The sequence below is a fragment of the Pogona vitticeps genome, chromosome 1, assembly GCF_051106095.1.
Source record: "Pogona vitticeps strain Pit_001003342236 chromosome 1, PviZW2.1, whole genome shotgun sequence".
NCBI classification, from domain to species: Eukaryota; Metazoa; Chordata; class Lepidosauria; order Squamata; family Agamidae; genus Pogona; species Pogona vitticeps.
In genome coordinates this window covers 16,687,289-16,713,161 of record NC_135783.1, presented here as the reverse complement: position 1 = coordinate 16,713,161, position 25,873 = coordinate 16,687,289, and the positions used below count along the sequence as shown (strand labels likewise).

The 25,873-nt window shown below is 41.3% G+C and overlaps 1 protein-coding gene and 1 long non-coding RNA gene across 4 annotated transcripts in view; one reads left to right on the top strand and one right to left on the bottom strand.

Moving 5' to 3' along the window:
- Positions 1 to 1,019: 1,019 nt before the first annotated feature.
- KCNK12 (potassium two pore domain channel subfamily K member 12) overlaps positions 1,020 to 25,873 on the bottom strand; it is a 69,316-nt gene continuing 44,462 nt past the window's right edge. For all 3 annotated transcript variants that reach the window (XM_072988071.2, XM_072988063.2, XM_078382798.1), the window contains exon 3: positions 1,020 to 1,998. In XM_072988071.2, the coding sequence (XP_072844172.2) occupies positions 1,103 to 1,998 (896 nt within the window). In that variant the 3' untranslated portion in view covers positions 1,020 to 1,102. The remainder of the gene's footprint in view (positions 1,999 to 25,873) is intronic.
- On the top strand, positions 2,006 to 25,735 carry LOC140703935 (uncharacterized). The gene is made up of 4 exons (XR_013539680.1): positions 2,006 to 5,358; positions 14,047 to 14,135; positions 14,989 to 15,055; positions 19,743 to 25,735. It is a non-coding gene; the product is annotated as an uncharacterized LOC140703935 (long non-coding RNA).

Sequence of the window (25,873 nt, the reverse complement as noted above, 5' to 3'; positions counted from 1 at the left end):
TCAGTGGTTTCCATGGCTAAACTAGGATTTGACAGGTCTCCTAAATTCTAATCCCACACTTTATCCATGACACCACAGTGGCTTTCACTAATGGGAATGTAGCAGCAGCATTATCGTTTGGAAAATTTCATTTTCATGGAGCCTCAGTCTCATCTCAACCCACCTTTGAAGGCACCCTGTGCCTTTGAAGTGCGATCTGTGTGTTTTTCAAAGGTTAAGGTGAGAAAAAATAATTCTAATCCTTCACCAGCACTTGACTAAATCTCCCTTTGCCTCTTGTACATTAAGGACCAGGAGGAAAGCTAATAATAGGTCATTAGTTTTTCACAGAAGCAAAAAGATCTGTAATGTTTTGAAATATTGATGCTGCGTTTTAATCCTTTTTAGCCTTCAGTGAAAACTCTTTGCAGAGCTTAGTACTATGGTAACTGACTCATTACCTTTACTCAAAAATGCAGCCCATCAAATAAAGTGTGTATCAGGTCCAGCCCCAGCAGATAGCTAGTATGCTTTTAGATCCAGCTGTGGGGTGATCAGCAGGGAATGGTGTCTCCATACTTACTGGGAGCAATTAGGAGTGTGGTAGAGGCCCAGACACCCATTTGTTTGCATGATGCTTATGGAGGGTTCCCTTCCTCTTCTGTTGTTCATGTAGGTGGTTGCTGATTGGTTAACCAGCCCTTTGGGATGTCAGCAGCCTGCTGCACTCATGTAGAGGCTGGCCAGATGTTTGATGCACCCTTCACCTCCATCATCAGTGCCCAACTTTAAGGGGCAGGAGGGGAACAATTTCATCATCCCCTTGATTGCTGCTGGGGCTGATAGTTCCCAGCTGCTTAATCAGCCCCTGATTATTAGCTGCTGTTCCCGATTCTTCTTTTGGAAGAATCAGATCCTGGAGGGGATAAATACAAAGGAATCCCAAGAAAATCTTTTAGAAAAACCTTTTAAGCAGTTGGCACTTAGAATAAAAACAAAATGTAAAACTTCCCAAAAACCCGCCCTTGAGATCAACTTAATGATTTTTAAAATATTGTTTTATTAAATAAACAATAAGAAAAACATCTTGGTTTTTTTTTTATAGAAGATAATCTCAAAATGTCTACCTAGAATCGCTTGTCTCTGCCAATCTATTGTTCATGATCGCTAAAGCGCCTACTCCTCCAGAAAAGCCGTTTTGCCTAGTGTTGATGCAGACGCTCCGAGGATAGCCGTTGGCTGTCTCAGACAATTGTTTTTGCAGAAGCGCCAGGGAGACTTTGTTGGAGGCCGTGAGATCCCTCATGGAGATCATTTCCCCCGAGAGCCTTCTCCCCTCTGTGTCACTGTCATACTGCCCGTCGGTCTCCATGGAGAAGTTGTGTCGGCGGAAGCGGGACCCTGGCGTGATGGCGTTGCGCCGCCCGAGGCGAGTGGCTGGCTTATTGCAATCAGGGCAACACCTGCAACGGAACTTTCTTAGCATCCAGTTTAAAACCTGCTTGATGACGATCGAGATGACATTAAAAAGGGAGTATATACAGCATACCCCCATTAATATAAACATGAAGTTCCCAAATCTGTATAATCCCTGATTTCGGTAGATGGCATTTTGGCTGCTCACCAGATCACCAAACCCAATGGTGCTGAAGGTGACAAAGCAGTAATACAAGGAGTCAATGTAATTCCATCCTTCCACAGCTGTGTACATGGCTGAGGCACAGCAAGAAAGAGTAATGGCAAAGATTCCCAAGATCAGCATTACGTGATAGACAGATGGCTTCCACCCAATCAGGCTGTCGACATCAGACATGGCTGAGCCCCGTCGGCAAGTTGGAGGTAGAAGGCCACTTCTCCGCAGCTGCCGCTCGTGGCAAGCCTTCATGACCAAAGCCAGGAGCGAGATGATGCGCTCCAGGAAGAGATTGAAGAAGAGGATGGTTGCGGCACATCCAAAAAGACCGTAAACAATAAGGAAGGCTTTGCCAGCTACGGTTGCTGGTGTGGACATCCCAAAACCTGGGAGAGACAAGGAGAAAACAAAGCAATTGTAAATAGAGAAGATCCAGCATTTTTATATTTGTGGCTGCACAGGCCACTGCCTCTCCGATAGTAAAATTATAACCCTGGATGAACTAGAAAGACAATAGTATCCTTTAATGGTTCCCCCCCACCCCATGCCTACTATGTTGAAATCCCTCAGCCGTCCCACCTGAAAAGTCACCATTTTAAACAAGAATTTCCAGAATCCCACTTTCTCCTTTGGAATTCCAAGAGCTGTCTTCCAAAAAAACAAAACAAAAAAACCCCCTAATATTTCTGAATTCTGATAGATTCACCCATATCTTATCCCACAGCCACCTTCTGCGTCTAGGGTTCTTATATAATTAAGGAAACCAGGTACTTGCCACCTATGGATTTGTTAAGTACTTACATATAAAGTTTTAAAACATCCTGCTTTTAACTGATAAGCAGAGTGGACTCTCTTTAATGTTAAGGATTTAGACTAATTTATCCACCAATCAATGCATAACTTCCTATCCTATCTCTCATCTTCAGTTAAAACCACAAAATTTCTGCAACCCTGAACACCATGGTATACCAGTCCTCAAAGCTGCTCCAGTTATGTCTGCACAGATCATACCAAATGCTTGTATGTCTTTAAAATGATACTTGATTTCACGAAATGGCATTCTTGGGCATTAGGGCCATGGTGATTTTGCCACATCCTCCCTCATTAGGAGGAAATTGGCAGTCTTCCTTAGGCTCATATAATATGGGACTGGCCTAGAGGGAGGCAGTTCACCAGCCACTGCTGCAAGCAGGTGCACCCTGCTCACTTGCATTTACTCCATAATATGAGAAATATCCTCCAGCCTGTTGAGGTAATAACAATCTTGCATGCTTTGTAAAACTAGGTATCAGTGGGAAGAGGCTTTTAGGACCTAAAGAGATTCTCTCCTTCTTATCTAACCTATTGCTAAAGTTTTTTTCCCCGCCTATGTCTTGCCCCTCCTCTCTTCTTCTTTTTTGCTTTGCTTTGTTTATTAGTCTTTTCTAATGCTGATCTTCAGCCATGTGACCAGCATGGAAAGTCTGTCTTCCACATGGTTGAGACTCAGCTTTCATTGATTTTTCTTTTTATTCTTCTGACTGTAAATATAGACAGCAACTGTAAGTAAAGATACCTTATTTTCTATTTTAAACGCTTCCTGAGTGATTTTAGATGAATAAAGTGCTAGTCTGTGTGTAGGGAATAGTGATGAGATTGGGCTAATCTCTCCATATTTCTTACTCTGCTAACTGAAAAGGAATAGCCAAACTAGTTTTCCCAAGAAAGCCTTTCTTATGCTTCAGTAGGGGATTAGCCAATCGCCTCCAAGGTGAGTAGGATTTTGGGGAGCATCTCGTAATTAGCACCAGAGGCCACTCTGGGTGGTTTATAACAAGATAAAACAATGATCAACAATATTAAATTATAATGACATACGATCAAAATAATATAAAAGGATAAGCATATACTAAACATTATAACAAACATTATAACTTAAAAATACAACACACAATTTTTTTTAAAAAAAAAGCAGTCAAGATGGTGGAATCAGTAGCTTAGGGGCTGGATCTGCATCCTGTTGGTGGAATATTCTGAAAGGTCTGTCTGAATAACCAAGTTTTCAAAAGTCTCTTAAAAGTAATCCGTGAAGAGGCCAGACAAATATTGGGCCGGAGTGGATTCCAAAGATGCGGTGCAACTGCCGAGAAGACCCAGTTGCTGGTCTGCAGGGTTATAAACAAGACAAAGGTGTTCCTGAGCATGTATGTGCAAATGGCATCTCCCAAAGGCCATCAGAATGGATCCCAAAATATGGGGCTGACAGTTGGTAGTATCCCATTCCTGGAGATTTCAGAGTCAATACCAGATGTAACCCTCCCCAAAAAGAACAAAACCCCTCCCTGATACCAAATATGAGGCAAAAGTATCAAATGGGGAAATGAAATGTAGGTTGACAATAAGGTTGAGTTAAAAAGTCATTGTCAGAATCACTTCTCCCTAAAGAGAATGTGATCTTGGGCGAGGAGTCACTGTAAGCGCAAGACTACCACTTTTAGTACCTGAGGTAGGTCCTTTAACCTCAGAAGGGCATAGTCTTTGCCCCGTGGACAAAGCTTGACCTAAAAAATAACTCTTGATTGCTTACAAGGCAATCAACTGTTGACTGTGTGCTTCCTTAGACAGCACAACAGACTGGCTAGGTAGAACCTCTCTATTTAGCAGCAATGAGTGACCTTTCCGATCTCCACTGGATTTAGGTGAAGTCCTGCTGTTCCAGAGACCAGTCCTCTGTTGAAGATTTATATTTGTTTTTATTGAGAAAATAAAGTAGTTTCATTAGAATACAGTTGTAGCATTAAAAAGCATAAAGCATGTCATATCCAATCAATTACTATGATTAAAATAAGCTTACTATTCTTAGATAAAATAATAAAAAGCTAAACTAAGTTAAGTTATCGTTTTGACTAGCATCTACATCTTAGCATCTAGAGAAGCTGGGTGATCTCTCTGTCTCTCCCCCCTTCTCTTTCAAAAAGTCAAATCTCTCTCTTCTCACATTCCACAACATCACACCATCACTGTCAGTTCAATTCATCTGTCACATACATGAACAACCATTTTTCTACATGTCTCTAGACTTCCCTCTTCTCTGACACTTCCAAGCTGTCAACCAATTAGGATCAAGGGGGCGTACACAGTCCACCGCCCACATTTCACATGAGATCTTCCAGGTGGCTTATCTTGTCCCAATTAAGTGGTATGTGCTGTTTCCTCTTCCCGATCTCCTCGGCCTTGCTCCTTATCTCAGTGCCAGGCAGACCAAACTCTGAACAACAATCCCATGAGAACATTTCACTGCTTTTAAATCCAATTTATACAGAACCTAACAGATTCTATCTTTGTATGACTACAAATCCCACCGTCGTTTAGTCGTTAAGTTGTGTCCGACTCTTCGTGACCCCATGGACCAGAGCACGCCAGGCCCTCCTGTCTTCCACTGCCTCCTGGAATTGTGTCAAATTCATGCTGGTAGTTTCCTTCTAATTCCTTACAATCATCACATTTGATTTTTGCCTTTGCAGTAGCAATGGTGAGTTTGAGTCTACTGCAGAAACAAATTTTAAAAAGACCCTAATCCTTGCTTTAAAAAAAAACTGTTTTCAACTGATCATCAAACATACTTCTACAGTTTTAGCCTACTGTTGATGCCCTTGAGGCCATTTATTTCCCAGATTCACTATTCTTCATCGAATGTTCCCAGCTAATCAAGGATCACATACCAGATATGGTGATGTCAGATAAACCATACAGCGAGTTAATGTTAGGTAAGTGCTGATGTCTTTTAAAAGAAAGCAAATCCATTAGAGTGAGGGGAAGGCTTTCTGTGTGGGCCACGTTAAGCCATAATAATAATAATAATAATAATAATAATAATAATAATAATAATAATAATAATAATAATAATAATAATAATGATGATGATGATGATGATGATGATGATGATGATGATGATGATGATGATGATGATGATGATGATGATGTGCTGTCAAGTCAATTCTGATATATGGCAACCTTTTCAGGGATTTCCAGGTAGAGAACCCTCAGAAGTGGTTTACTATTCCCTTTTTTGGGGGGGAGGGGTCATCCTGTGACTGTACAGCTTGCCCAAGGCCACACAGGTTGGCTCTACTCACAGGAGGCACATTGGGAATTGAATTCCCAACCTTTGGCTCTGAAACAGATACCTAAACCCCTGAGCTATCCTTCGAGCCATGCAGGGATTAATCAAAGACAACCTTTTTCGTGTTGTGACCCCCCTTTTATAATAGCCAAGTAGCCTGCGGCCCCCCGCCACATTTGCGCAAATAGGTTGTTGTTCCCTAAAATGGCGGCACCGTCAATGATGCTGTTGCTCGTCCTCCTACTGTTCCTTCCATGGACTCTGTCACCACCACTGCTTCAAAAGTGCGGAGGGAACAGGGTAAGGGAGGTTAAAGGTAGGAAGGAAAGAAGACAAAGGACTTCAAAGATGAGCCAGGGTTGGAAGGACACTGGTTAAGGAAGGGGCAAACTCTTTTGGTAGAGATGATCCCATGCAGAAACCAGTAGGAAGTTTTCCTCACACTTGCTGGAGAAGAAGCAGGCGGTTTCTTTTCTCTCTCTTGAAGGTTGTGTGTGTGTGTTTCTTCTTTTTCCATTTCCTCCCCTTCTTTAGGATCGCCTTAGTTAAAATCCCTTTTCTTGCAGAAGTGGCAGCAATTATATCTTTTCGTTTCTTTCTTTCTTTTTGGAAAAAATAGTCTGGATCATCCCTTCTCAGAAAATAGAGGCCTGTTTCTCATACATACACATACACACTAACTTTAATATCCTGCTCTGAAAGGTCAAGGAAGAAATTATTTAACAAAGGTGACAACACACAAAAAAGTGATTCTCGAGAAAACACTTTGCCCTTTCGGGGTCACAAACCCCCACGTTGAGAAACACCGATCTAAGAAATGAACTGTTTCTCAATTCTTTTGAAACTACTCGTGTCACCTTCAGTTCTGGAGAATCATATCATAAAACTGTCCTTCCTTTCACCCACACACCCAATTTCTCTCCACACCAGTTTGCGTCACTATATATAATTTGCTGAGTGGTTCCATCCAGCTTATTTAAAAAATGGAACTTTCTGGACCATATGCTATAAACTGCCACTTCTGTGAGAGAGCTTATAGAATCTCAGCTTTCCCCTCTTCCTACAGTTTCAAAGTGCTGGAATGGAGAGGCTTCTGGTTTAAAGAAACTTAAATTGGATCATCAACTCTCTTGTTTTGTAAGATGCATCCTCTGTAGCAGAGATGGGGACTTGAACTGTGGGACTTGCTGTCAAGTCACACCAGTACCTAGACTCAGACATGACTTGTTTTTTTCCCCCAGCGACTCAGACTCAACTCGCAACTTGGAACTCACCAACCCCCCCTCTTTTTTATGAGGAAAAGAGCTTTTTTTAAATAAGGACTTGGGGCTTGGGACTCAGGACTTGGTACTAAAGACTCAGACTTGGGACTTGGTACCAAAGACTCGGACTTGGTACTTGGTACCAAAGACTCAGACTTGGTACTTGGTACCAAAGACTCAGACTTGGGAGTTGGTACTAAAGACTCAGACTTGGTACTTGGTACCGAAGACTCAGACTTGGTACTTGGTACCGAAGACTCAGACTTGGGAGTTGGTACCAAAGACTCAGACTTGGTACTTGGTACCAAAGACTCAGACTTGGTACTTGGTACTAAAGACTCAGACTTGGGACTTGGTACCAAAGACTCAGACTTGGTACTTGGTACCAAAGACTCAGACTTGGTACTTGGTACCGAAGACTCAGACTTGGGAGTTGGTACTAAAGACTCAGACTTAGTACTTGGGACTAAAGACTCGGACTTGGTAATTAAGACTCAGACTTGGGACTTGGTACCAAAGACTCAGACTTGGTACTTGGTACTAAAGACTCGGACTTGGGACTAAAGACTCAGACTTGGTACTTGGTATCGAAGACTCAGACTTGGTACTAAAGACTCAGACTTGGGACTTGGTACCAAAGACTCAGACTTGGGACTTGGTACCAAAGACTCAGACTTGGGACTAAAGACTCAGACTTGGTACTTGGTACCAAAGACTCAGACTTGGGACTTGGGACTAAAGACTCGGACTTGGTAATTAAGACTCAGACTTGGGACTTGGTACCAAAGACTCAGACTTGGTACTTGGTACTAAAGACTCGGACTTGGGACTAAAGACTCAGACTTGGTACTTGGTACCAAAGACTCAGACTTGGGACTTGGTACTAAAGACTCGGACTTGGGACTAAAGACTCAGACTTGGTACTTGGTACCGAAGACTCAGACTTGGTACTAAAGACTCAGACTTGGGAGTTGGTATTAAAGACTCAGACCTGGGACTTGGTACTAAAGACTCGGACTTGGGACTTGGTACTAAAGACTCAGACTTGGGACTTGGTACTAAAGACTCAGACTTGGGACTTGGTACTAAAGACTCAGACTTGGTACTTGGTACCAAAGACTCAGACTTGGTACTTGGTACTAAAGACTCAGACTTGGGACTAAAGACTCAGACTTGGTACTTGGTACCGAAGACTCAGACTTGGTACTAAAGACTCAGACTTGGGAGTTGGTATTAAAGACTCAGACCTGGGACTTGGTACTAAAGACTCGGACTTGGGACTTGGTACTAAAGACTCAGACTTGGGACTTGGTACCAAAGACTCGGACTTGGGACTCAGACCCAAAGACTTGCCAACATCCCTGCTTTGTAGTGAAGAATGGGCCTAATTTCCGAACGCCATGGTGCTGTTTAAAACTCTTTGAATCAGATACACAGCTTTGTGACATCTTATCCAGACATTCATCTGTACATGTATTTTACTCAGTGACAGCCCAAGGTTTTTAATTCAAGGGCTTGTTTGCTAGCACGTGCTATTGGAAGGCGGAGCGGAAAGTCTTTAACAGCGCACTGTTGATGGGTGAATCAAAACGTACAGCAATTCCCCCATATTGAGGAGGCAAAAGTATGATAATACACTACCAGGGAGTCAGACCGCTGTACAGATTTAGGCTCTCACACCACAGGAAAAATTACAGCCTTGTTTGACCACACCAATCAAGTTCTTTTCTGTGGTGTCTAAACAACTCAAGGACATTTCAAAAAATAGGACATTGCCAATTATGCTCTCAGCTCCTTCACCAGGAAATCACAGGGCGCATTTTCAAAAGCAGCCTTATTCTCAAAGCTGGAACTCAAGGAGTATAAAGGGGGGGGGAACCCCCCAAAACAGCACAGAAGCAGCTTAAAAATTTTGTGTGTGTCAATGGTAGCTGTGAAGACAGACATGATATGAAAACTCTGGTCATGTACTGTAACAAACCAAGTCTTAGCTGCCCATAAATTTGGGAATCTGAAGAGACCAGTAACCCAGGTTTGCTATTTTCACTTGTTCACTAAATGTTCTCCCACAATTTTAATCTGCTGTTGCTCCCTCATGGCCATATATTTCTTAGATTCCTTATTAACTCTTTGAGTGATTCTGGCCAATCAGGGACCACATACCTGACTTGATGATGTCACTTCATCATGCAGCTACTTAATTTTAGGTAAGTGCTGATGTCACTTGAAGGAAAGCAAACCCAGTAGAGTGAGGGCAAAGCTGCCTACATCTCTGGTGGCTCTACTCAGACAGGGAGTGATCTGAGAGCTGAAAGTTTTCAAGACGACAAATTACTGCCTAGTTCCACAGTCATTCCATTCTGAGATGGACACCATGGGTATTGTTGTAGTTGGGGAGAAAGGCTCGATGGTGGACTCCATGCTACGCATGTTGAAGGTTGTTCCCACCCCCACCCCTATCCATGTTAGCTTAATATATTCCTCGGGACAAAGGTAGAATCAAGGTTTCTCACCACTTTCTTCAAATTATATAATTATGCAGATCAAACCACAGTATTCTGTAAACTGGAAGCATAAGCTTATAATGCAAATAATTTCAGAAAATGCAAACAATTCGTGTGGAGATAATAGCTAGAACAATTAAAAATAGTATCGAAAGGGCAACAATGAAGGAATTAGAAAATATGAAGCATAAGGATTTGTCACTGGAAACGAAGACCATCTACATTCTTGTATTTCCAATCACCGTGTACGGGTTTGAAAGCTGGAGATTTTAGGAAGCTGACAGGGAAAAAAAGGATTCTTTTGAAATATGCTGGAGAAGAACTTTGTGTATATCCTGGACTCCTGGAAAGATAAAACAAGTGGGTCCCAGAGCAAATCAAGTCTGAACAATCTCTGGTGGCAAAAATGATAAAAACTGAGGCTGTCCTACTTTGGGCACATTATGATAAGACAGGATTCCATGGAAAAGACAATAATGCTAGGAAAGGTGGAAGACAGCAGGAAAAGAGGAAGACCCAATATGAGATGGACTGAATCCCTAAAGGAATCCATAAGCTCAAATCTACAAGAACTAAGCAGGACAGTTGAGAACAGGGTATTTTGGAGACCATTCATTCATAGGGTCACCATAAGACAGAGACCACTTGACAGCACATCACAACAGCAACAAGAACAACATGGCTTGTTTTGACCCTGACACCCTAGATTAGCACTTTGGGCTATTTTTATAAATTTGTGGGCCTAACGTCTTCTGTATCTGTCTGAAGAGACAGTCACAAACTATTTGTGATTTTTGAATTGGACTTGGGTGGGTCCCAAACAAAAATCAACCAGGCCACAAAAGGATTAGGCACGACTACTCATTTTAGGGGCATCAGACATGTGCTGACAATTCAAGACTTTATACGCCTGAGCAAAGATAAGTTGTTGGCAAGTCTGCTATTAGAACAATAGCAGAGTAGATTGACATTAATTGGTCCATGGCCTCCAGGAATCAGAAAAATAAAGATTGAATTTGGAGGCTTAGTCTGAACCATGATCTTTTCTTTTTGAAATAAGTATGGTTTCATATCAAGTTCTTTTTTTTCTTTTTTCTTTTTAACTGTTTGGATGGATACTGTACTTTTAAGATCTGGCTATTGTGTGTGTATCTGTATTAAAAACCAACATGTTTGAATAAGAAAACTGGGCCAAAAACAAACATACTAGATTGTCTGCATTTAGAAAAGGAAAATCATGAATTAATGGAAGTGTCTGGGTCACAGTAGGAGCTTCTATTACCAGAGGAGTATGCAAATTAACTTGCTTTGTTTGGTGACTGGTTTTCGGGATTTAAACATGGGATTCCTCTGAAGTCAGATTTCACAAGCCTAAAAGATTGTCTCAATCACATCAGTATGCTTTTAGCTCTAATAGTGTGCGTTCCCTGCTATCTTGTTAGAAACCAGTTATAGCAACTCTAAGGATGGTTTCAAGATATTTGTGAGATATTTTACTAGTTCGCCCCCCCTGCCAACTATTCCCTGTGAGTTTCCATGGCTGTCACCCTATCCATTCCACCGCATTGTGTATCTCAGCTCTAAGCACTGGCTATTCATAATAGTTGTTTCTGCACAGATTAATGCTTGAAGTAGGTTTGGGGGGGGGGGACCCTGTGGGAGTAGGAAGGATAGAAAAAGAGACACTTTTTAAAAAATGAGGAGGAAATGGCGAGGAGGAGGAGAAAAAAGCAAGAGCAACATGTCAGGGAAGGATCAGAAAACCACAAAGTTGGTGTTAAGGTCGATTGTTGTTGTTATGTGCCATCAAGTTGGAACTAATAGTGAGCCTGATAGGGTACTGTTGAATAGTGGGGTTCGACGCCAAATAAGAGCGGCGACACAGCAGTAATTTCACTCGATTTACTGAAGACTGAGGAAACACACACACACACACATACACACATAAACATATATATGTATAAAAAACCCCACCCTCATTTGGAGGTTTCCAGCCTTCCCAACTCTATTGGCTAATTGCCCACCGTCTATACTAATTGGGGGAGGGAAAGTTAGCCTCTACAATCGCTGTCCTAAGGCTCCTACTAAAGCCTGAAACGGACAACGCTGGAGTTGATCTCTATACACAACAGGTATTCAAGGTAAATATGATATTTAAGGAGTGGTTTTACCAATTCCACTCTCCCAGTGAGTTTCCATGGCCAAGCGAGGAACTGAATCCTGTTCTCCAGAGTCCTAGTTTGTCACTGTACCCACCACACAGAGCCCCCATCTCTAGGAACTACTGTGTCTAATTTTTTTTTTTTAAAAAAGGCTTTTTCAAGCACTGACCATTCTTTTAGTGATTCTAATCATTTATTATTATTTATTTAAAATATTTTACCTCACCTTTCTCCTCGAAAGGACCCAAGGCGGGTCCTTTATACTTAAATAGTATACTTCAGTAGCCACCCAAACTTTTAAGTCTTTATGCTTAAATATATATATTTGCAGCTTATGAGTGCTAAAACATATTTTTGAAGGTATCTAGATTGTTTCTTCATATTTATCCCAGATGGATAGTTCCAGATTTCATTCTGTCCATGGGTTCTTCACAAACAACCAAGGGTACTGCACACATTTTTTTCAGGGTAACAGTTCAGTTTTGAAGGACGTATGATTTCATATTTGTAAGCAGTGTCTTGGTGAGCAGTGAAATCCATTGGGTAGTTTAGATATATGTGGAATCCTTCTCTGGCAGATTCTGCCCTGGGTTTCAAAGTTTCAATGATGCCCTAGGGTTCACCACTAAAAGCTCTCTCCCAGCACTACTCTCAAGATTGTGACCTATTTAACACAACACCCCCCCCCCAATTGGTCCCTTGTGCCTTGTAGGGAACAGAATGAGAGAGAGAAAAATTCTCCTCTTTCTCTTCTCACAACTCTTGGAAAAATGGTCTTTCCATTTAAAAAATCATGTACTGTTTTTACAGGGAGCAAATGTACAGAGGATTATTTTTTTTTTACAATATTTACAACATTGTGCAGTTAGGAAGAGAGGAATAATATTAATTAGCATGTGGCATTGCAGACAAAGTGACACACCAGGACTGGGTATAAATCTCTACTCAGCCGTAGCTGGGAGGGTGGGGTGGAACTGATAAAGTCGCCCCTTAAATATCTACATTCACTTGAAAGTCCTGTTAGGATTGTTTTAAATTAGTTCCAATGTGATAGCCCATAACAGACATTTATATTAATTATGATTTATGGTTACTAGTGCTATTGGATGTGGAAAGCTGGATTTTTGACCCAACTTTTATGGGAACAGAACCCAGAGGATGCTAAAATGTCAGAACTCAAGCTGCCTTGAATTCCTTTACAGAGAGAAAGGCTGGGTTGAAATCAAATAAATAAATCAATAAGTAAAACAGTCAATTCTGGGACTGATAGATTCACTCTTCATTACTGGGCAGAACAACCCTGCCAATTTGTAGCTACCCCTTATTTGGAACAAAGCCTAATAACATCAAGTCAAATTGCAGAGTGAGCGAATTGCACAATCACTACTGTGTTTAATTTACCTGCAGCTCTTCATTCTCCAATGAATTTGCAGACACCTCTTTCCCTCACACACACACCCCCCTTCTTGGATGTGGCCTTAATGTGCTGAAGGGGTTTGAATGTGCCAGTGAAGGTGAGAGAAATGCCCTCAGGAGGACAGACTACATTATGGACTCCTAGTAGGGTCACCCAAAGAGGAATGGGAACAGCTGAGACTAAGAAGCACCCACCCTCTTCACGGGTAATGACAACATCAGCAGAAGACAATGGTTAGGATGGCAGAATTCAACAGGGACGTCAACAAGTCTTGCGACCCGACTCCCAAGTCCAAAGTCTGAGTCTGAGGGCATGAGTTCTCAGTCCCAAGCCTTGAGTCTGAGTCTCGAGTTGTTTGTCCCCCCCAGAGGCTTGGGACTCGGGACCCAAATGCTTGGACTGTGCATGGGCTGCCCAGCTGATAGGCTGGCACATTCACAAAGATAATCAGCCTGCTGCCACTGCAGCCACCCCTACCACTGCCATTGACCCATCTGCCACTGCCGTCGCCAACATCTGCCACCACTGCCTTCAAAGGCAGCAGGCCCAACTTTCCTTCCCGGAGCTGGACTGCTGTCTCTGCCCATGCATGCGCTGGCCATCTGATAGGCTGGCACATGTGCAGTGAGGTAGGAGCTGGCCCTGGGAAAGTAAGTTGGCCCACTCACTGTCTCTGCACCTATAGGGACTCAACAATGTGACTTGGACAAATGGGTTTGAGATGCAAGTCGAGTTGCAAGTCCCCCCAGAAACCCCTGAGACGAGTTGACGGTGCGACTTAAGTCGGACTCGACAGTGACTCATGAGTCCCCATCCATGCAATTCAAAGTGCTGGTTCTAACCTATAAAGCCCTAAATGGCTTGGGTTCGAGCTATCTGAAAGACTATATATCCTTTTATGAGGCTGCTTGGTGTTAAGATCATCAGGAGAGGACTTTCTCTAAGGCTTGCCAGCTTCAAGGGTGTGTTTGTTTGGTGGGAACACAGGAGATGACCTTCTCTGTTGCTGTTCCCCGACTTTGGAACTCCCTCCCACAGGACACCAGGCTGGTCCCATCTTTGCTGTCCTTCTGCAGGTAGGCAAACAACTTTCTTTTCAGGCAAGCGTAGTGACTGGCTGCCTGAGTGGGGTTTTAAAACAGACTGTTGTATCTTACTGCTTTGAATGTGTTTTGGTGTTGCTTTTGTTTACCAAAATAATGCAACACACAGCCATTAATGTCTAAACCGCTGTCAACAAAAGTGCGTATACCCCTAAGTGACAATGCTCAAATTGGGCCTAAGTAGCCCTTTTCCCTCCCTGGTGTCATGAGATCCGTTAGTGTCACAAGTCCTGCGTGTGAAGGGGGAGCAGGTGTTATCACTCTCACTCTCTCAGCCTGGTCACTGGAAGTTCCGCATGGCACCTCATGGTCATGAGCTATCTAAGGATCAGAAAAAAATGAAGTGTTGCTCTATGTAAAGATGGCCTAGGCTATAAGAAGATTGCCATAGATAGGAAGCTGTTGTTTTTAATTCAGATGTTTCACTCTAAAACCAGCTTCAGGGTAAGGTTTGGGGCAAATGGCCTGTTGTCTGAGTCAATTCCAACAGAAAGAGGACTATAGCTGTCTGTAATTTTGGATTCTTATTTGGGGGTTTATATACAGGGGCTCTCATGGTGGGTGCCTGAATGCAACATTTATCACTACACTACTGCACATCTCTGTCGCCTTTCTCTATTATGCTCTTTTTGATACAGAGTCTGGGCTCCAATAAACTGCCCAGAGTAATTTTTGTTGGATTAACTGTAGCTGTAACTTTAACTCCTACTTTAGATAATTTGATGGCTGGCAAAATAAGTTTCCAATTAGACTGGAATATTGGCATGTCTGGTTCATTTTCACACTGTATAATACATTTGTCCATGTTCAATTCAATCAATGACAGGATATCAGCATGCTAATTAAGGGAGGAAAGTCAGAAGCGCGTAAGACATCAGGTTCCAAATCAGGAGGTAAGAAAATACTTGAGCTATCAAAGGAACGCTCTGTTATTTCTATAGTTTTATGAATTAAAAGGCTTTATAATAAGATCCTGCCAATCTGCCACAGGCAGGTGGAATAAATATTAGACACTCTTCTGAAGTATTCCATGCTAACCTAGCTGCAATGATCACAGGATCCGTCAGCTGCAGGATCTGTTCTCAATCATCCCACAGTGCAAGACGCGCAATAATGGGCTCAAGCTACAAAAAGCCAGATTTAGGGTGAATATCAGGAAAAACATCTTAATTCTTAGAGCAGTATGATGATGGAACCAATTACCTTGGGATGTGGTGAGCACTCCAACGCTGGAGGCAGTCAAGAGAAAATTGGACACATCTGCTTTGATTTGCATTGGGCAGGGGGTTGGACTCAATGGCCTTATATGCCCCTCCCAATTCAATTATTATATGATTCTATCCCACAGGTACATAACAATCTCTTGGTTGTTGGTTGTTGTGGGTTTTTCAGATTCTTTGGCCGTGTTCTGAACACGGCCAAAGAAACCGAAAAACCCACAACAACCATCAGATCCCGGCCGTGAAAGCCTTCGAGAATACAGTATCTTGTTTCTTTGTATTTCACAATAGAGTGCAAGGAAGTTTCTACAACTCTCTGGAGTAGAATTATTGCCAAGTGGTTTTTACTGCCATGGGTGAGATGTTGAAAACAGATTTCGTAGCCAAATCTTGATACATCAGGATCCCCCCCTTTTTTTTTGCAAAATCTGCATAAAACTAGAGCAATAAAATAAGCAGTTCCTCAAGTGTTGTAAACTATGTTCCCGAGTTTCAGTTGCTTAACATATCAAAACAAAAATTAGAAAAACAGGACAATAAAATTGAAAAAAAAGATACAGTATTAAAAAATATTAAAATACCGCAACGAATGCCTTTAGTTTGGGCCATTGGGATACTTTCAAAATGTATTTAAATATTTATTTACTTTCTAGAACATAAATATGGGATACAAAAAGGAAAATGGGCGAAGGAAAAATTGAAGCTTAAGAAAAAAATTCAGATATACAATTGCCTATAACAAAGGCAGCCAGAAGTATTTATATTCATGCATTTTTTTCAATTGAATACTTTTTCCTTTATTGTAACCAATGTCATGGTTATGAACTGGCTTAGAAAATTGTTTAAAGCGGCTCTAGATTTTATTTATTTATTTACTTAGGTCATGTTTTGTTTTGAATAATTTTTTTTGATTGAATTGATTCTTGTTCCTATATTTATTATATTTGATGCTAATTATAGGCCACTTTGAACATTTTCTGGAAATGGAAATATGGGTAGAAATGCAATGGAAGAAGAAGAAAAAGATCTATTGCATTGAACAAAAAAACACACCCCATGCTGTTTTCCAAAAACCATGAGGCAGAGAGACAGAAACAATTGTGTCCTTTTAATAGCTTCATCCCATTCAGGAGAAATTCACTGTGAGGGCCAGGGAATGCAATAAGTGTGCATGATACTCTGATGCTGACCCTAATACTCATCCCTCAGCCACAAACTCACACAAGGCATGGGTTTTTTTTTTTGCATTTTTTTAAAAAAAGCATGGGAGTTAAAAAAGATGACCTGGCTATTTTTATTTATTTATTTATTTATTTATTTATTTATTTATTTATTTATTTATTTATTTATTTATTTAATATCCCGCCTATCTAATCTATTATGACTACTCTAGGCGGCTTACAGCAGCCACATGGGTTTGCATTCAATGTGTTACATAGTCCTTGGTAACTGCTCTGCTAGCCATGTAACTCTCATCTTTGGCTATGATTGTACTGAAGACCTTTGTTAAATTATTGCCCTTGATGCCTGCCATAGTCGGCATCAATTTGGCTTGCACGCAAAAATGTTCTGCTCCTCCACTTCAGACAGAGCCTTTCCATCTTAGCAGTGGCTCTTTGGTTGCTGTTCTTGACCTTTGGCTTCCACTTGAGGGTTCTTGCCTTTCAAGATCTTGTACTCTCTGTGTCCAAAGCACAGGGAGAGGCAGTTATCATGAACTTTGCAGGTAGCCAGTCCCAGGTTCAATTTACTAGGCTGAATCAAACAGCAATGATAAGAACGAGCAATATCTGAGACTCTAAGAAGCTACTGCCAGAGGCAGACAGTCCTGGGGTGCAGGTGGCTTTTCTGCGCTTGAGAAGGCTGCACTAAATTTCGAATAAAGCACGGGGGCTGCACTGCAATCAAATTTGCAGCCACTGCTTTAGACCACTGGTTCTTAACCTTTGTTATTCAGATGTTTTTGGACTGCAACTCCCCGAAGCCTTCACCATCAGCTCTGCTTTCTGGGGTTTCTGGGAGCTGCAGTTCAAAAACACCTGAGTAACAACGGTTAAGAACCACTGCTTTAGACATTTGGTGGCCCACCAGGCCAGAAAGGTGCCTGCCAGCTCTTAAAGGGAATGGATGGCTCAATCTAAGTAGAAACACAAGCAGACATGGTCTTTTTATCTGACCCAAACTGTGCCCTAAGTGAGCCATATATCATAAGCCAGTGTGGACAGGCCCTGAGTAGAAGCAGAGAAGGGCCAAGTTGGAGGATTTTACTCTGTCCAACATTAGCTGAATGATCTTTGCTTATAGAATGGACAGCAGAGATAAAGGTATAGTTACTCCTGCTGACAGTGGTAGTGCCCCCTTCCTTAGCATGTCTGTCATGCAAGAACTCTATGGATTATGCACATGACTCTTAATCCCTTTCTTTGCAACCACCCATTGCAAAAATTTAATGGATCAGATTGTTTAATGCAAGAGTGAAATAAGAATCTAAATATTTAGATTCTCAATCGAGAATCTAAATACTGTAAATATTTAGATGCTGTGCATCTTCATTTTGGGTGATCTAATCCTGTGAAGAACAATAGAGGATGGCACTGCACTATGGATACGGTTCTTTATATATATATATATATTTGAAAGAAATATTGGCCTGAAGTTGGGTAAACTCCTCCAACGATTAAATTGCAACTGCCCCCAGTTAACAGATGGATCTTAACAGTAAATATGCTGTTTTCCTTCGATTCCCATCTGCAGAATTTCACCCAGTGTCTCATTCCCAATTTTTAGAGAAACACTGTTCTCTTTCATGCTCTTTCTACAATAAGAGCAAAGTAAACATAAGATCTCCATAACAACCAAACACACCAACACTACCTCTTTGGAAATTAGACTCGCGCTGTTTCATTCTTTTCTTACACCCATTTTTTTATATATATAAAAAAGGGGGGGGGTTACAGCTAATTCCACACAGTTTCATTTTATCCTGAATGGCTTCCCTGACTTTTCTAAATCATGTTCCTGACTCGCAGAAGATGCAAGATCAGGTTTGCTGAACTTGCTGGAGCAAACCGGAGAGGAACTATATTCCAAGAGCAGAAAAATGACAAAAATAGCTCATGAAAACCCAGGAGACAGAGAGAGAGAGAGAGAGAGCATGAAACAATGAACAGCTCACAGTAAATAGGTAAAGTAAATACAGGAAGTCTGAACAACTTGTGGCCAGCTAGAATTTATAGCTTTAGGTTTTGCTTTTTTTTCTCATTTTTTCTTTTAAGAAGGAGATTAAATTAAATGCCTGGGGGATAGCTCTTGGCCATGAAGACCAGACTGAACCTTCACACTGAGAGGCATCTTACCTCAGAATGGGGAAACAGGCAATTCCCATGTCTAAAGCATATGTAACCTTAAATAATAATATTAAATAATAATAAAATAACACATGGCACATTATGAGAAGAGGGAATTCTTTTGAAAACCTCTGAGTATCACAATCTGAGCTTTTCACACACCCCATTATTTGCAAATTAGCCGATTCATTTGTGGAAATCTGCTGGAATCACATTTGTGAGACACTAACAGTTTCCAGCTTCTAATGGTGACCTATATTTTGGTTCTTACTCTCACTTTTATTGTGTTTCTCCTTATCCTTTTTGCTTCCTTCTCTCCTTCCCTCCTTAAAACATTTTTACCCCTGCCTTTCTCCTTTAAAAAGATCCCAGGCAATATTAAAGGACAATAGGTAAAGGTAAAGGATCCCTTGACATTTAGTCCAGGCATGTCCCAACTCTAGGGCACGGTGCTCATCCCCATCTCCAAGCCGTAGAGCCAGCATTTGTCCATAGACAGTTTACATAGTCACGTGTCCAGCGTGACTAGACACAGAATGCCGTTACCTTTCCACTGTGGTGGTACCTATTTATCTACTCGCATTTGCGTGCTTTCAAACTGCTAGGTTGGCAGGAGCTGGGACAAGCGACGGGAGCTCACTCCATCGTGTGGATTTGATCTTACAGCTGCTGATCTTCTGACTTTGCAGCACAGAGGCTTCTATGGTTTAGCCCACAGTGCCACCACATCCCTGATAAAAGACAATATTCAAAGCTAAAAACCATTTGTTTTTGATAGCAGTTTATGAGATCTTGTTTTTCTTCCTGTGTAGAATTTTGTACAGATTTTTCTGTATATTTTTAAGATATGTATTTTTTGGTATGACTAAAGGATGTTTGTGCATATAGTGTGCATTTTATCAGCTCCCATTTTAAACATGCGTAAATGTTCTCTAGACAGTATCTTAAAAAGCAGAGACATCACCTTGCCAACAAAGGTCCGCATAGTCAAAGCTACTGTATGGTTTTTCCAGTAGTGATGTATGGAAGAGAGAGCTGGACGATAAAGAAGGCTGACTGCCGAAGAATTGATGCTTTTGAATTGTGGTGCTGGAGGAGGCTCTTGAGAGTCTCCTGGACTGCAAGGAGAACAAACCTGTCCATTCTGAAGGAAATCAAGTCTGAGTGCTCACTGGAAGTACAGATCCTGAAGCTGCGACTCCAGTACTTTGGCCATCTCATGAGAAGAAAAGACTCCCTGGAAAAGACCCTAATGTTGGGAAAGTGTGAAGGCAAGAGGAGAAGGGGAATGACAGCATCCACAGCTGAGCGTCCTTTCAGCTTTGGCCCAACCATTTCATTAGCTCTGGAGTTCTTTGTCCTTGTCCTCCAATCTCCCTCAGGAGCATGTTGGACGCCTTCTGACCTGAGGGGCTCATCTTCCAGCATCATATCTTTTAGTCTTTTGTTTCTGTCCATGGGGTTTTCTTGGCAAAGATACTGGACTGGCTTGCCAGTTCCTGCTCCAGGTGGATCGTGATTAGTCAGAACTCTCCACTATGACTTGTCCATCTTGGGTGTCCTTGCACGGCATAGCCCATAGCTTCTCTGAATTACTCAAGCCCCTTCGCCATAACAGGGCAGCAATCCATGAAGGGGATACTACCTCTGTTGTATTTGTTTTATATCTCTAAGATTTTTAATAAGAAATAGAAGTAAAAATATAATACATGAAAAATGCAAAGGCAATGTGTGGTTTTCTCACAGTGAGTCTCTCAAAGTGCAGAAGATGCTTTTACTGAGAATCAGGACTCTAACAAAATTCTTTTTGAGCTCTGCCTGAGCAAATATTCAGCCACTTGCTTGGGAGCCAGCTGCAATAACAATTGTGGTGTGTGAGAGTGTTGGTGTGAGTGCTATAATGGAAGAGGTCTCTTGTCTTCATATCAAGTTTACTGGCCTGTGCACATCTGGTAGTCTAGTGCATGAAACAGTATACGAGTACTGTGTCAAATGTGTTCTTTTCTCCAAAAATAAATTCCATAAATAAGATACTACACTAGATCTTAGAACTTCCAGGGTTTCTCAAATAATGCAGTATCATTCAATTCCCCCATCCATATTAATACCCCTATCAGCATGATTTTAAAGGCGACAAATTATCTGTACATGCTTTTGAGATAGCTTTTCTCTTTATCAGGCAAAAATTTTCCAGAAAACCAGGATGGGTGGGTGGTAGGCTCGATGTTAAACCAATGGTGTCTGCATGCTATTTGAATATGTAGCAGGGAAGAAATTAGAAATGCTAAAGGAGGGCTGATCAGTCCTCCAGTGTTAGGTTTCACCCTAAATGACCCCAAAGTCGGCTGGGAACAAGAAAGGTCATAGGAAGTGCTAAACATTGAAGTCTCTGTTTTGAAAATACAAGCAACCCCGCTGAAACCCAAAACTACCTCTATCCAGTGTGGGGTTCCTTTGTAGGAATAAAATAGCAAGGGAATTTCTGAACTTTAAAGACCCAAAATGGTTTTAGATGGATCAAGGAAAGAGACTTACCTAATTGGGAGGGTTGATTTTCTTATTGCTAATTCCCCAGAGCAGAACTTGTCACTGAGTTGGACAGTGTACACACACACACACACACACACACACACACACACACACACACACACACACACACACACACACACACACACACACACACACACACACACACACACACACACACACACACACACACACACACACACACACACACACACACACACACACACACACACACACACACACGTGTATCCTAAATAAATAAATAAAGTGATAAAATAATGAAATGATAAAGTGATAAAGTAATAAATAAAGTTTAGTGTAGGCCCATCTGGAATGTTTGAGGGATGCCCACTTTGTATAGAGGTCAGATGTTGTAAAACAACATGTTCAAAATTTGGGATGTAGGAGTGGATGATGTGTGCATGTAACAATCTAGGAGTGCCTGGAGGTACAATATACTTGAGCACAGAGGAAAAGCACACAATGTAATGAGAAAAAATGATATCAGATTACAACCTTTAAAAAGGTTATGGGTGTATCTTAGGAAACATATTTTGGTACCAGCGAACCTATGGAATAAATTGCACAGCCAGTTCTGAATGGGATATTTCTAATTGCTTGGTGTGTATACCAGCCATCTCTCATCAAATCTCATCAAAAGACAGGGCAGAAATCAGAAAAACATGGTCAAAAAAGAACATAAGCAAGAAACTCTAGCAGAAAGGTATGAAGAATACTCATAAACTCAGAGAATTACCACCTCAGCTGAAGTTGTCAGGGCAGTCACAGTCTGGAAAATTACTTTTCTGTAAGTGTAGCTCTGGAATTCTCCAAGCAGCACAGTTAATGGTGTTGAGGCAAAGGATTTTTGCAATAAATAAATGAAAATACGTACAAGAGAGCTAGGAGAAAACATTTCTGCATCTCTAGCTCCATCTTGTTAGGTAGCTAATTTTGTTAAGATGGGGAAAATATTCATGGTTTTGGGATGCTTGGGATAATAGTGAAACCATGCTGCTTGGCGATGCTCATATTTGCAGTGTAACACATCTGAAGGATGTTGGCTTGAAGGAAGACTGGTGGAGACTACCATGGGATGATGATAAGGGTGATGATGACCACATAAAAAGTTTCTACTTGACAGAAACCAAGCTCAGATCTAAGGATGTCTACGTTGCCACTCATCTGCTAAAGAGATGTCCTGCACAATGTTTAGATCACCCACAAAAAATTGGCTTTGTGGCATTTCAGAAATGTGACTGCCATCTATTTCCAAGATTTGCAACCCAAAATCCAAACCAGGCCTATGATGCTATTAATCTATGGAGATGCTATTCGCATTAGTGTGTGTGTGTGTGTGTGTGTGTGTGTGTGTGTGTGTGTGTGTGTGTGTGTGTGTGAGAGAGAGAGAGAGAGAGAGAGAGAGAGAGAGAGAGAGAGAGAGAGAGAGAGGAATTCCCTTCCAAGCAAGGAATATACTGTATTTGGAGGAAAAATCTTCCTCAGAGCTGCAGCAAGAGAGGAGAGGGTTAAAGTATTAGCTTAATCCACTAGCTGTTTCTATTTGCATTTTTAAAGACCCACAAGTCAATGAAAAAGCAGACTTAGCACAGTCTTTTACTGAACATTTCAGGAATCTTTCAGATGCAATGTTTATTCCATCTCATTTTGCATCTTGGTTTGTCATGTAGTGTTTGGCTAGATGGCTTAATTAGACGAAGCTGGATCAGGCTACTTAGGGTAACTTTAATAGTTGAGCAATTTTTGCATCTAGATGCAAGAATTGCTATTTGGCCCACCTTCCTTTAAAAAGGGGATGGGGTAGAGAAGGAAAAACACAACAACAACTAAAACAATCCCCTCCTGTCTTGTCCTCCTTCCAAATGGAAACTTCAATTTTTAAAAAAATTCTAAAAGGTATAATGCATCACTGGTATCCTAACTAGGCTTTTAAAAAACACCGTTTGCTTCCTCTTTTCCCCCCTCATGAAGCAGCAGAGGAAGTTTTTAATTTCCCAGTATTAAGTGGCTAAGCTATCTGCTCAAGCCATTTACCGATACTGGGAAATTGAAAGCCGATAGGAAATCGAAAGCAGCAAGCCATCCACTGTGGTTTGATCCCAGTGATTGTGTGTACTGGAACTGAATCAGTCCTACCCTCACCTTTGTTGACCCCTTTGGACATGCCCATCATGGCTTTTACCCTCAGCAGCACTCTAGTCCCATGTGTCTCACAAACCCATCTTTGGAACGCCATGATCAGCCTTGTATAGTACAGAAGCATCAAGAGGTTCTACATTCGCCCATTAATATTCTCCAGTGGTAGGTTAGCCTATGTGCCTTTGAGTCTGAAGCCGGAAGCAAATGGTACAATTAGCACATGAATAACAGTGGTGCTCCCTGACAAGATTGCCTTAAGCACAAACCTGCCTATTCTGCAGTTTGCAAATTAGCTTGCTCTCACTTTGTGATTGGTTATTGGGAGGTAAACTTCAGCTTCATTGCAAATCTGACTTCAGATTTACTTGCCTGGAAGGAAAAAACATAGTAACAGGAAATACATATTTCTGGTAATGTTTGAGTTTTTAATGGGTAAAGCAAAGGTCTCTCTTTTGTGGCTCCTGACCTAACTCTGCAGCTGGAGAATTAGGGGGGGGGGGTGCCACAAAGTTCCCAATAGCCTTTTGTGATGAATTTTCGTAAAGTTCTGCTGGTGAAATGAAAGCAGTTTTTCACCAACTGGCTATAGAGGAGCCATCTTGCGTGTGGAAACAATGAAACAGCTGGAGATTTATAGGAGGTACTGAGGAAAGAGAAGGGAAGATTTATAGGGGGACTTAGACCAAAGGACACAAACAGAACAAGATGATTTATGAGTGCCTTTTTTAGAAAGAAAAAAGCAACAAATAAGGACTGGGTGCCTGATTTGTAAAGCACTTTGGGCTATCCACACTGAAAAGGTACGAGAAAGGTAAGTTTATTCATTCCAATCTGCAGCTGGATATTTTCTGTGCAGTGAAGAAAAACTGCAGTTGGACATATAGGAGCTAGAAAGCTAGAAAGAGATAGAGATGCGAGGATGGGGAGAGAAGAGAGTGACACTGAGTACTGTTTCCATAGCGTTACTACATTAATGTAAAAAGTAAAAAGCATTCCTTGGTTAGTGTCTTCGCTGTTCTTTCATCTCTCTCCTTGTTTTTCCCTTCCTTCCCCTTTTCTCTGCTTTCGTCTTTTCTTCTTCATCTTTCTTTCTTTTGGTTTGAAAATGTGCTTTAGAGAAGGGGTGTGTGTGTGTGTTTTGAACTCATCCTGCTCCAAACATAATGCAACTTTGTTGGGATTAGAACATATGAAATGAGATGGTCTTTAGATGGTTCTAGACCGGGGGACGAACAGTACGCCTCTGACAATGCAATGTGATGGAAGATGGAATGTCTTAATTGTTTCAAAATATGGGATTGTCACAGCATGAGCTTGTCATATGTCTCTCAGCTGGTCAACTAACTTCGCTTACTTTGGGATTGGTCATCCAAAGATAAACACAGGCTTGAAAACGTAATGACTCGGTTGTGAAGATCTGCTTGTGTTACCTTTCTGGAACACCAATGACTTTCTTTTTCTAACCATGTGCTATTTAAAGCATATAATTTGGCCTCTAGTTGTATTTCGGAATGTTGTAAATGTCATTTTAAAGGTTCTTTTTCCTCTGACAAGGTGCAGCTTTGTACCTGTAATAAAGAGAGAACTGGAGAGAACCAACCGGCACACAAGGTAAATTTGCAGATATGAAAGAGAGATTTATGAAAAGAGAAACAAAAGGGAATTAAAAGGGCCTTGCAAGGTGGAGGGCCTGGTGTCTCAAGACCCAAATACAAGCTTCTCAAAGAGTACAAGAATGCGTACATACTTTATAGGGTTCTTTCCATAACAAATGCAGCACAACAGTGAGTTCTAACAACCATCTGACCCAGACTTGCGTATGTATTTAAATGTTGTTACTTCTAAGGCACTAAGATATAGGCTTGATACTATTTTGCCTTACTCTGGACAATGGTGATTCATGGCAAAGACATAAAAATATCACTAATCTTTCGCATGTTACATTTGATGCAGTGTATGGTGTGCTATTTTCTTGAAACGGATTGCTACCTGCCTTCCCAGTATTTGGCCTCTGATTCTAGGCTGGACATTTCCCATGTCCTTGCAAGGATGCTCACATGCTGTACACTTAGTCTTTATCCACTAGCGTACATAGGTGAAATAAACATTTTCCAAAGCTTTAGGTTTTGTGTTCTGGGAGCCAACCTTCTAAGGTATTGACTCTAGGTTTTTATGTTCTGAAGCCAGTAAGGCTTAATAAAGAAAAATACAGTATTGGACGGAAAGGGGATCGATATATTTTCTTATTTTTCTAAGAGGAATCAATGAGTGTCCATGTGGGAAAGGGAGGCACCTGCCCCCATCAACCCCTGGAATCTTACATTTATTAATCATTTGAATGTACACTCATTGAGGGGGCTTGTAGTATGTACGTAAATGATATTAACATACCATTATGGGCCTGTTCCCACTGCCGAAATAAACCAGCATAGCAAGCGTATATTTTTGGATTTGTGCT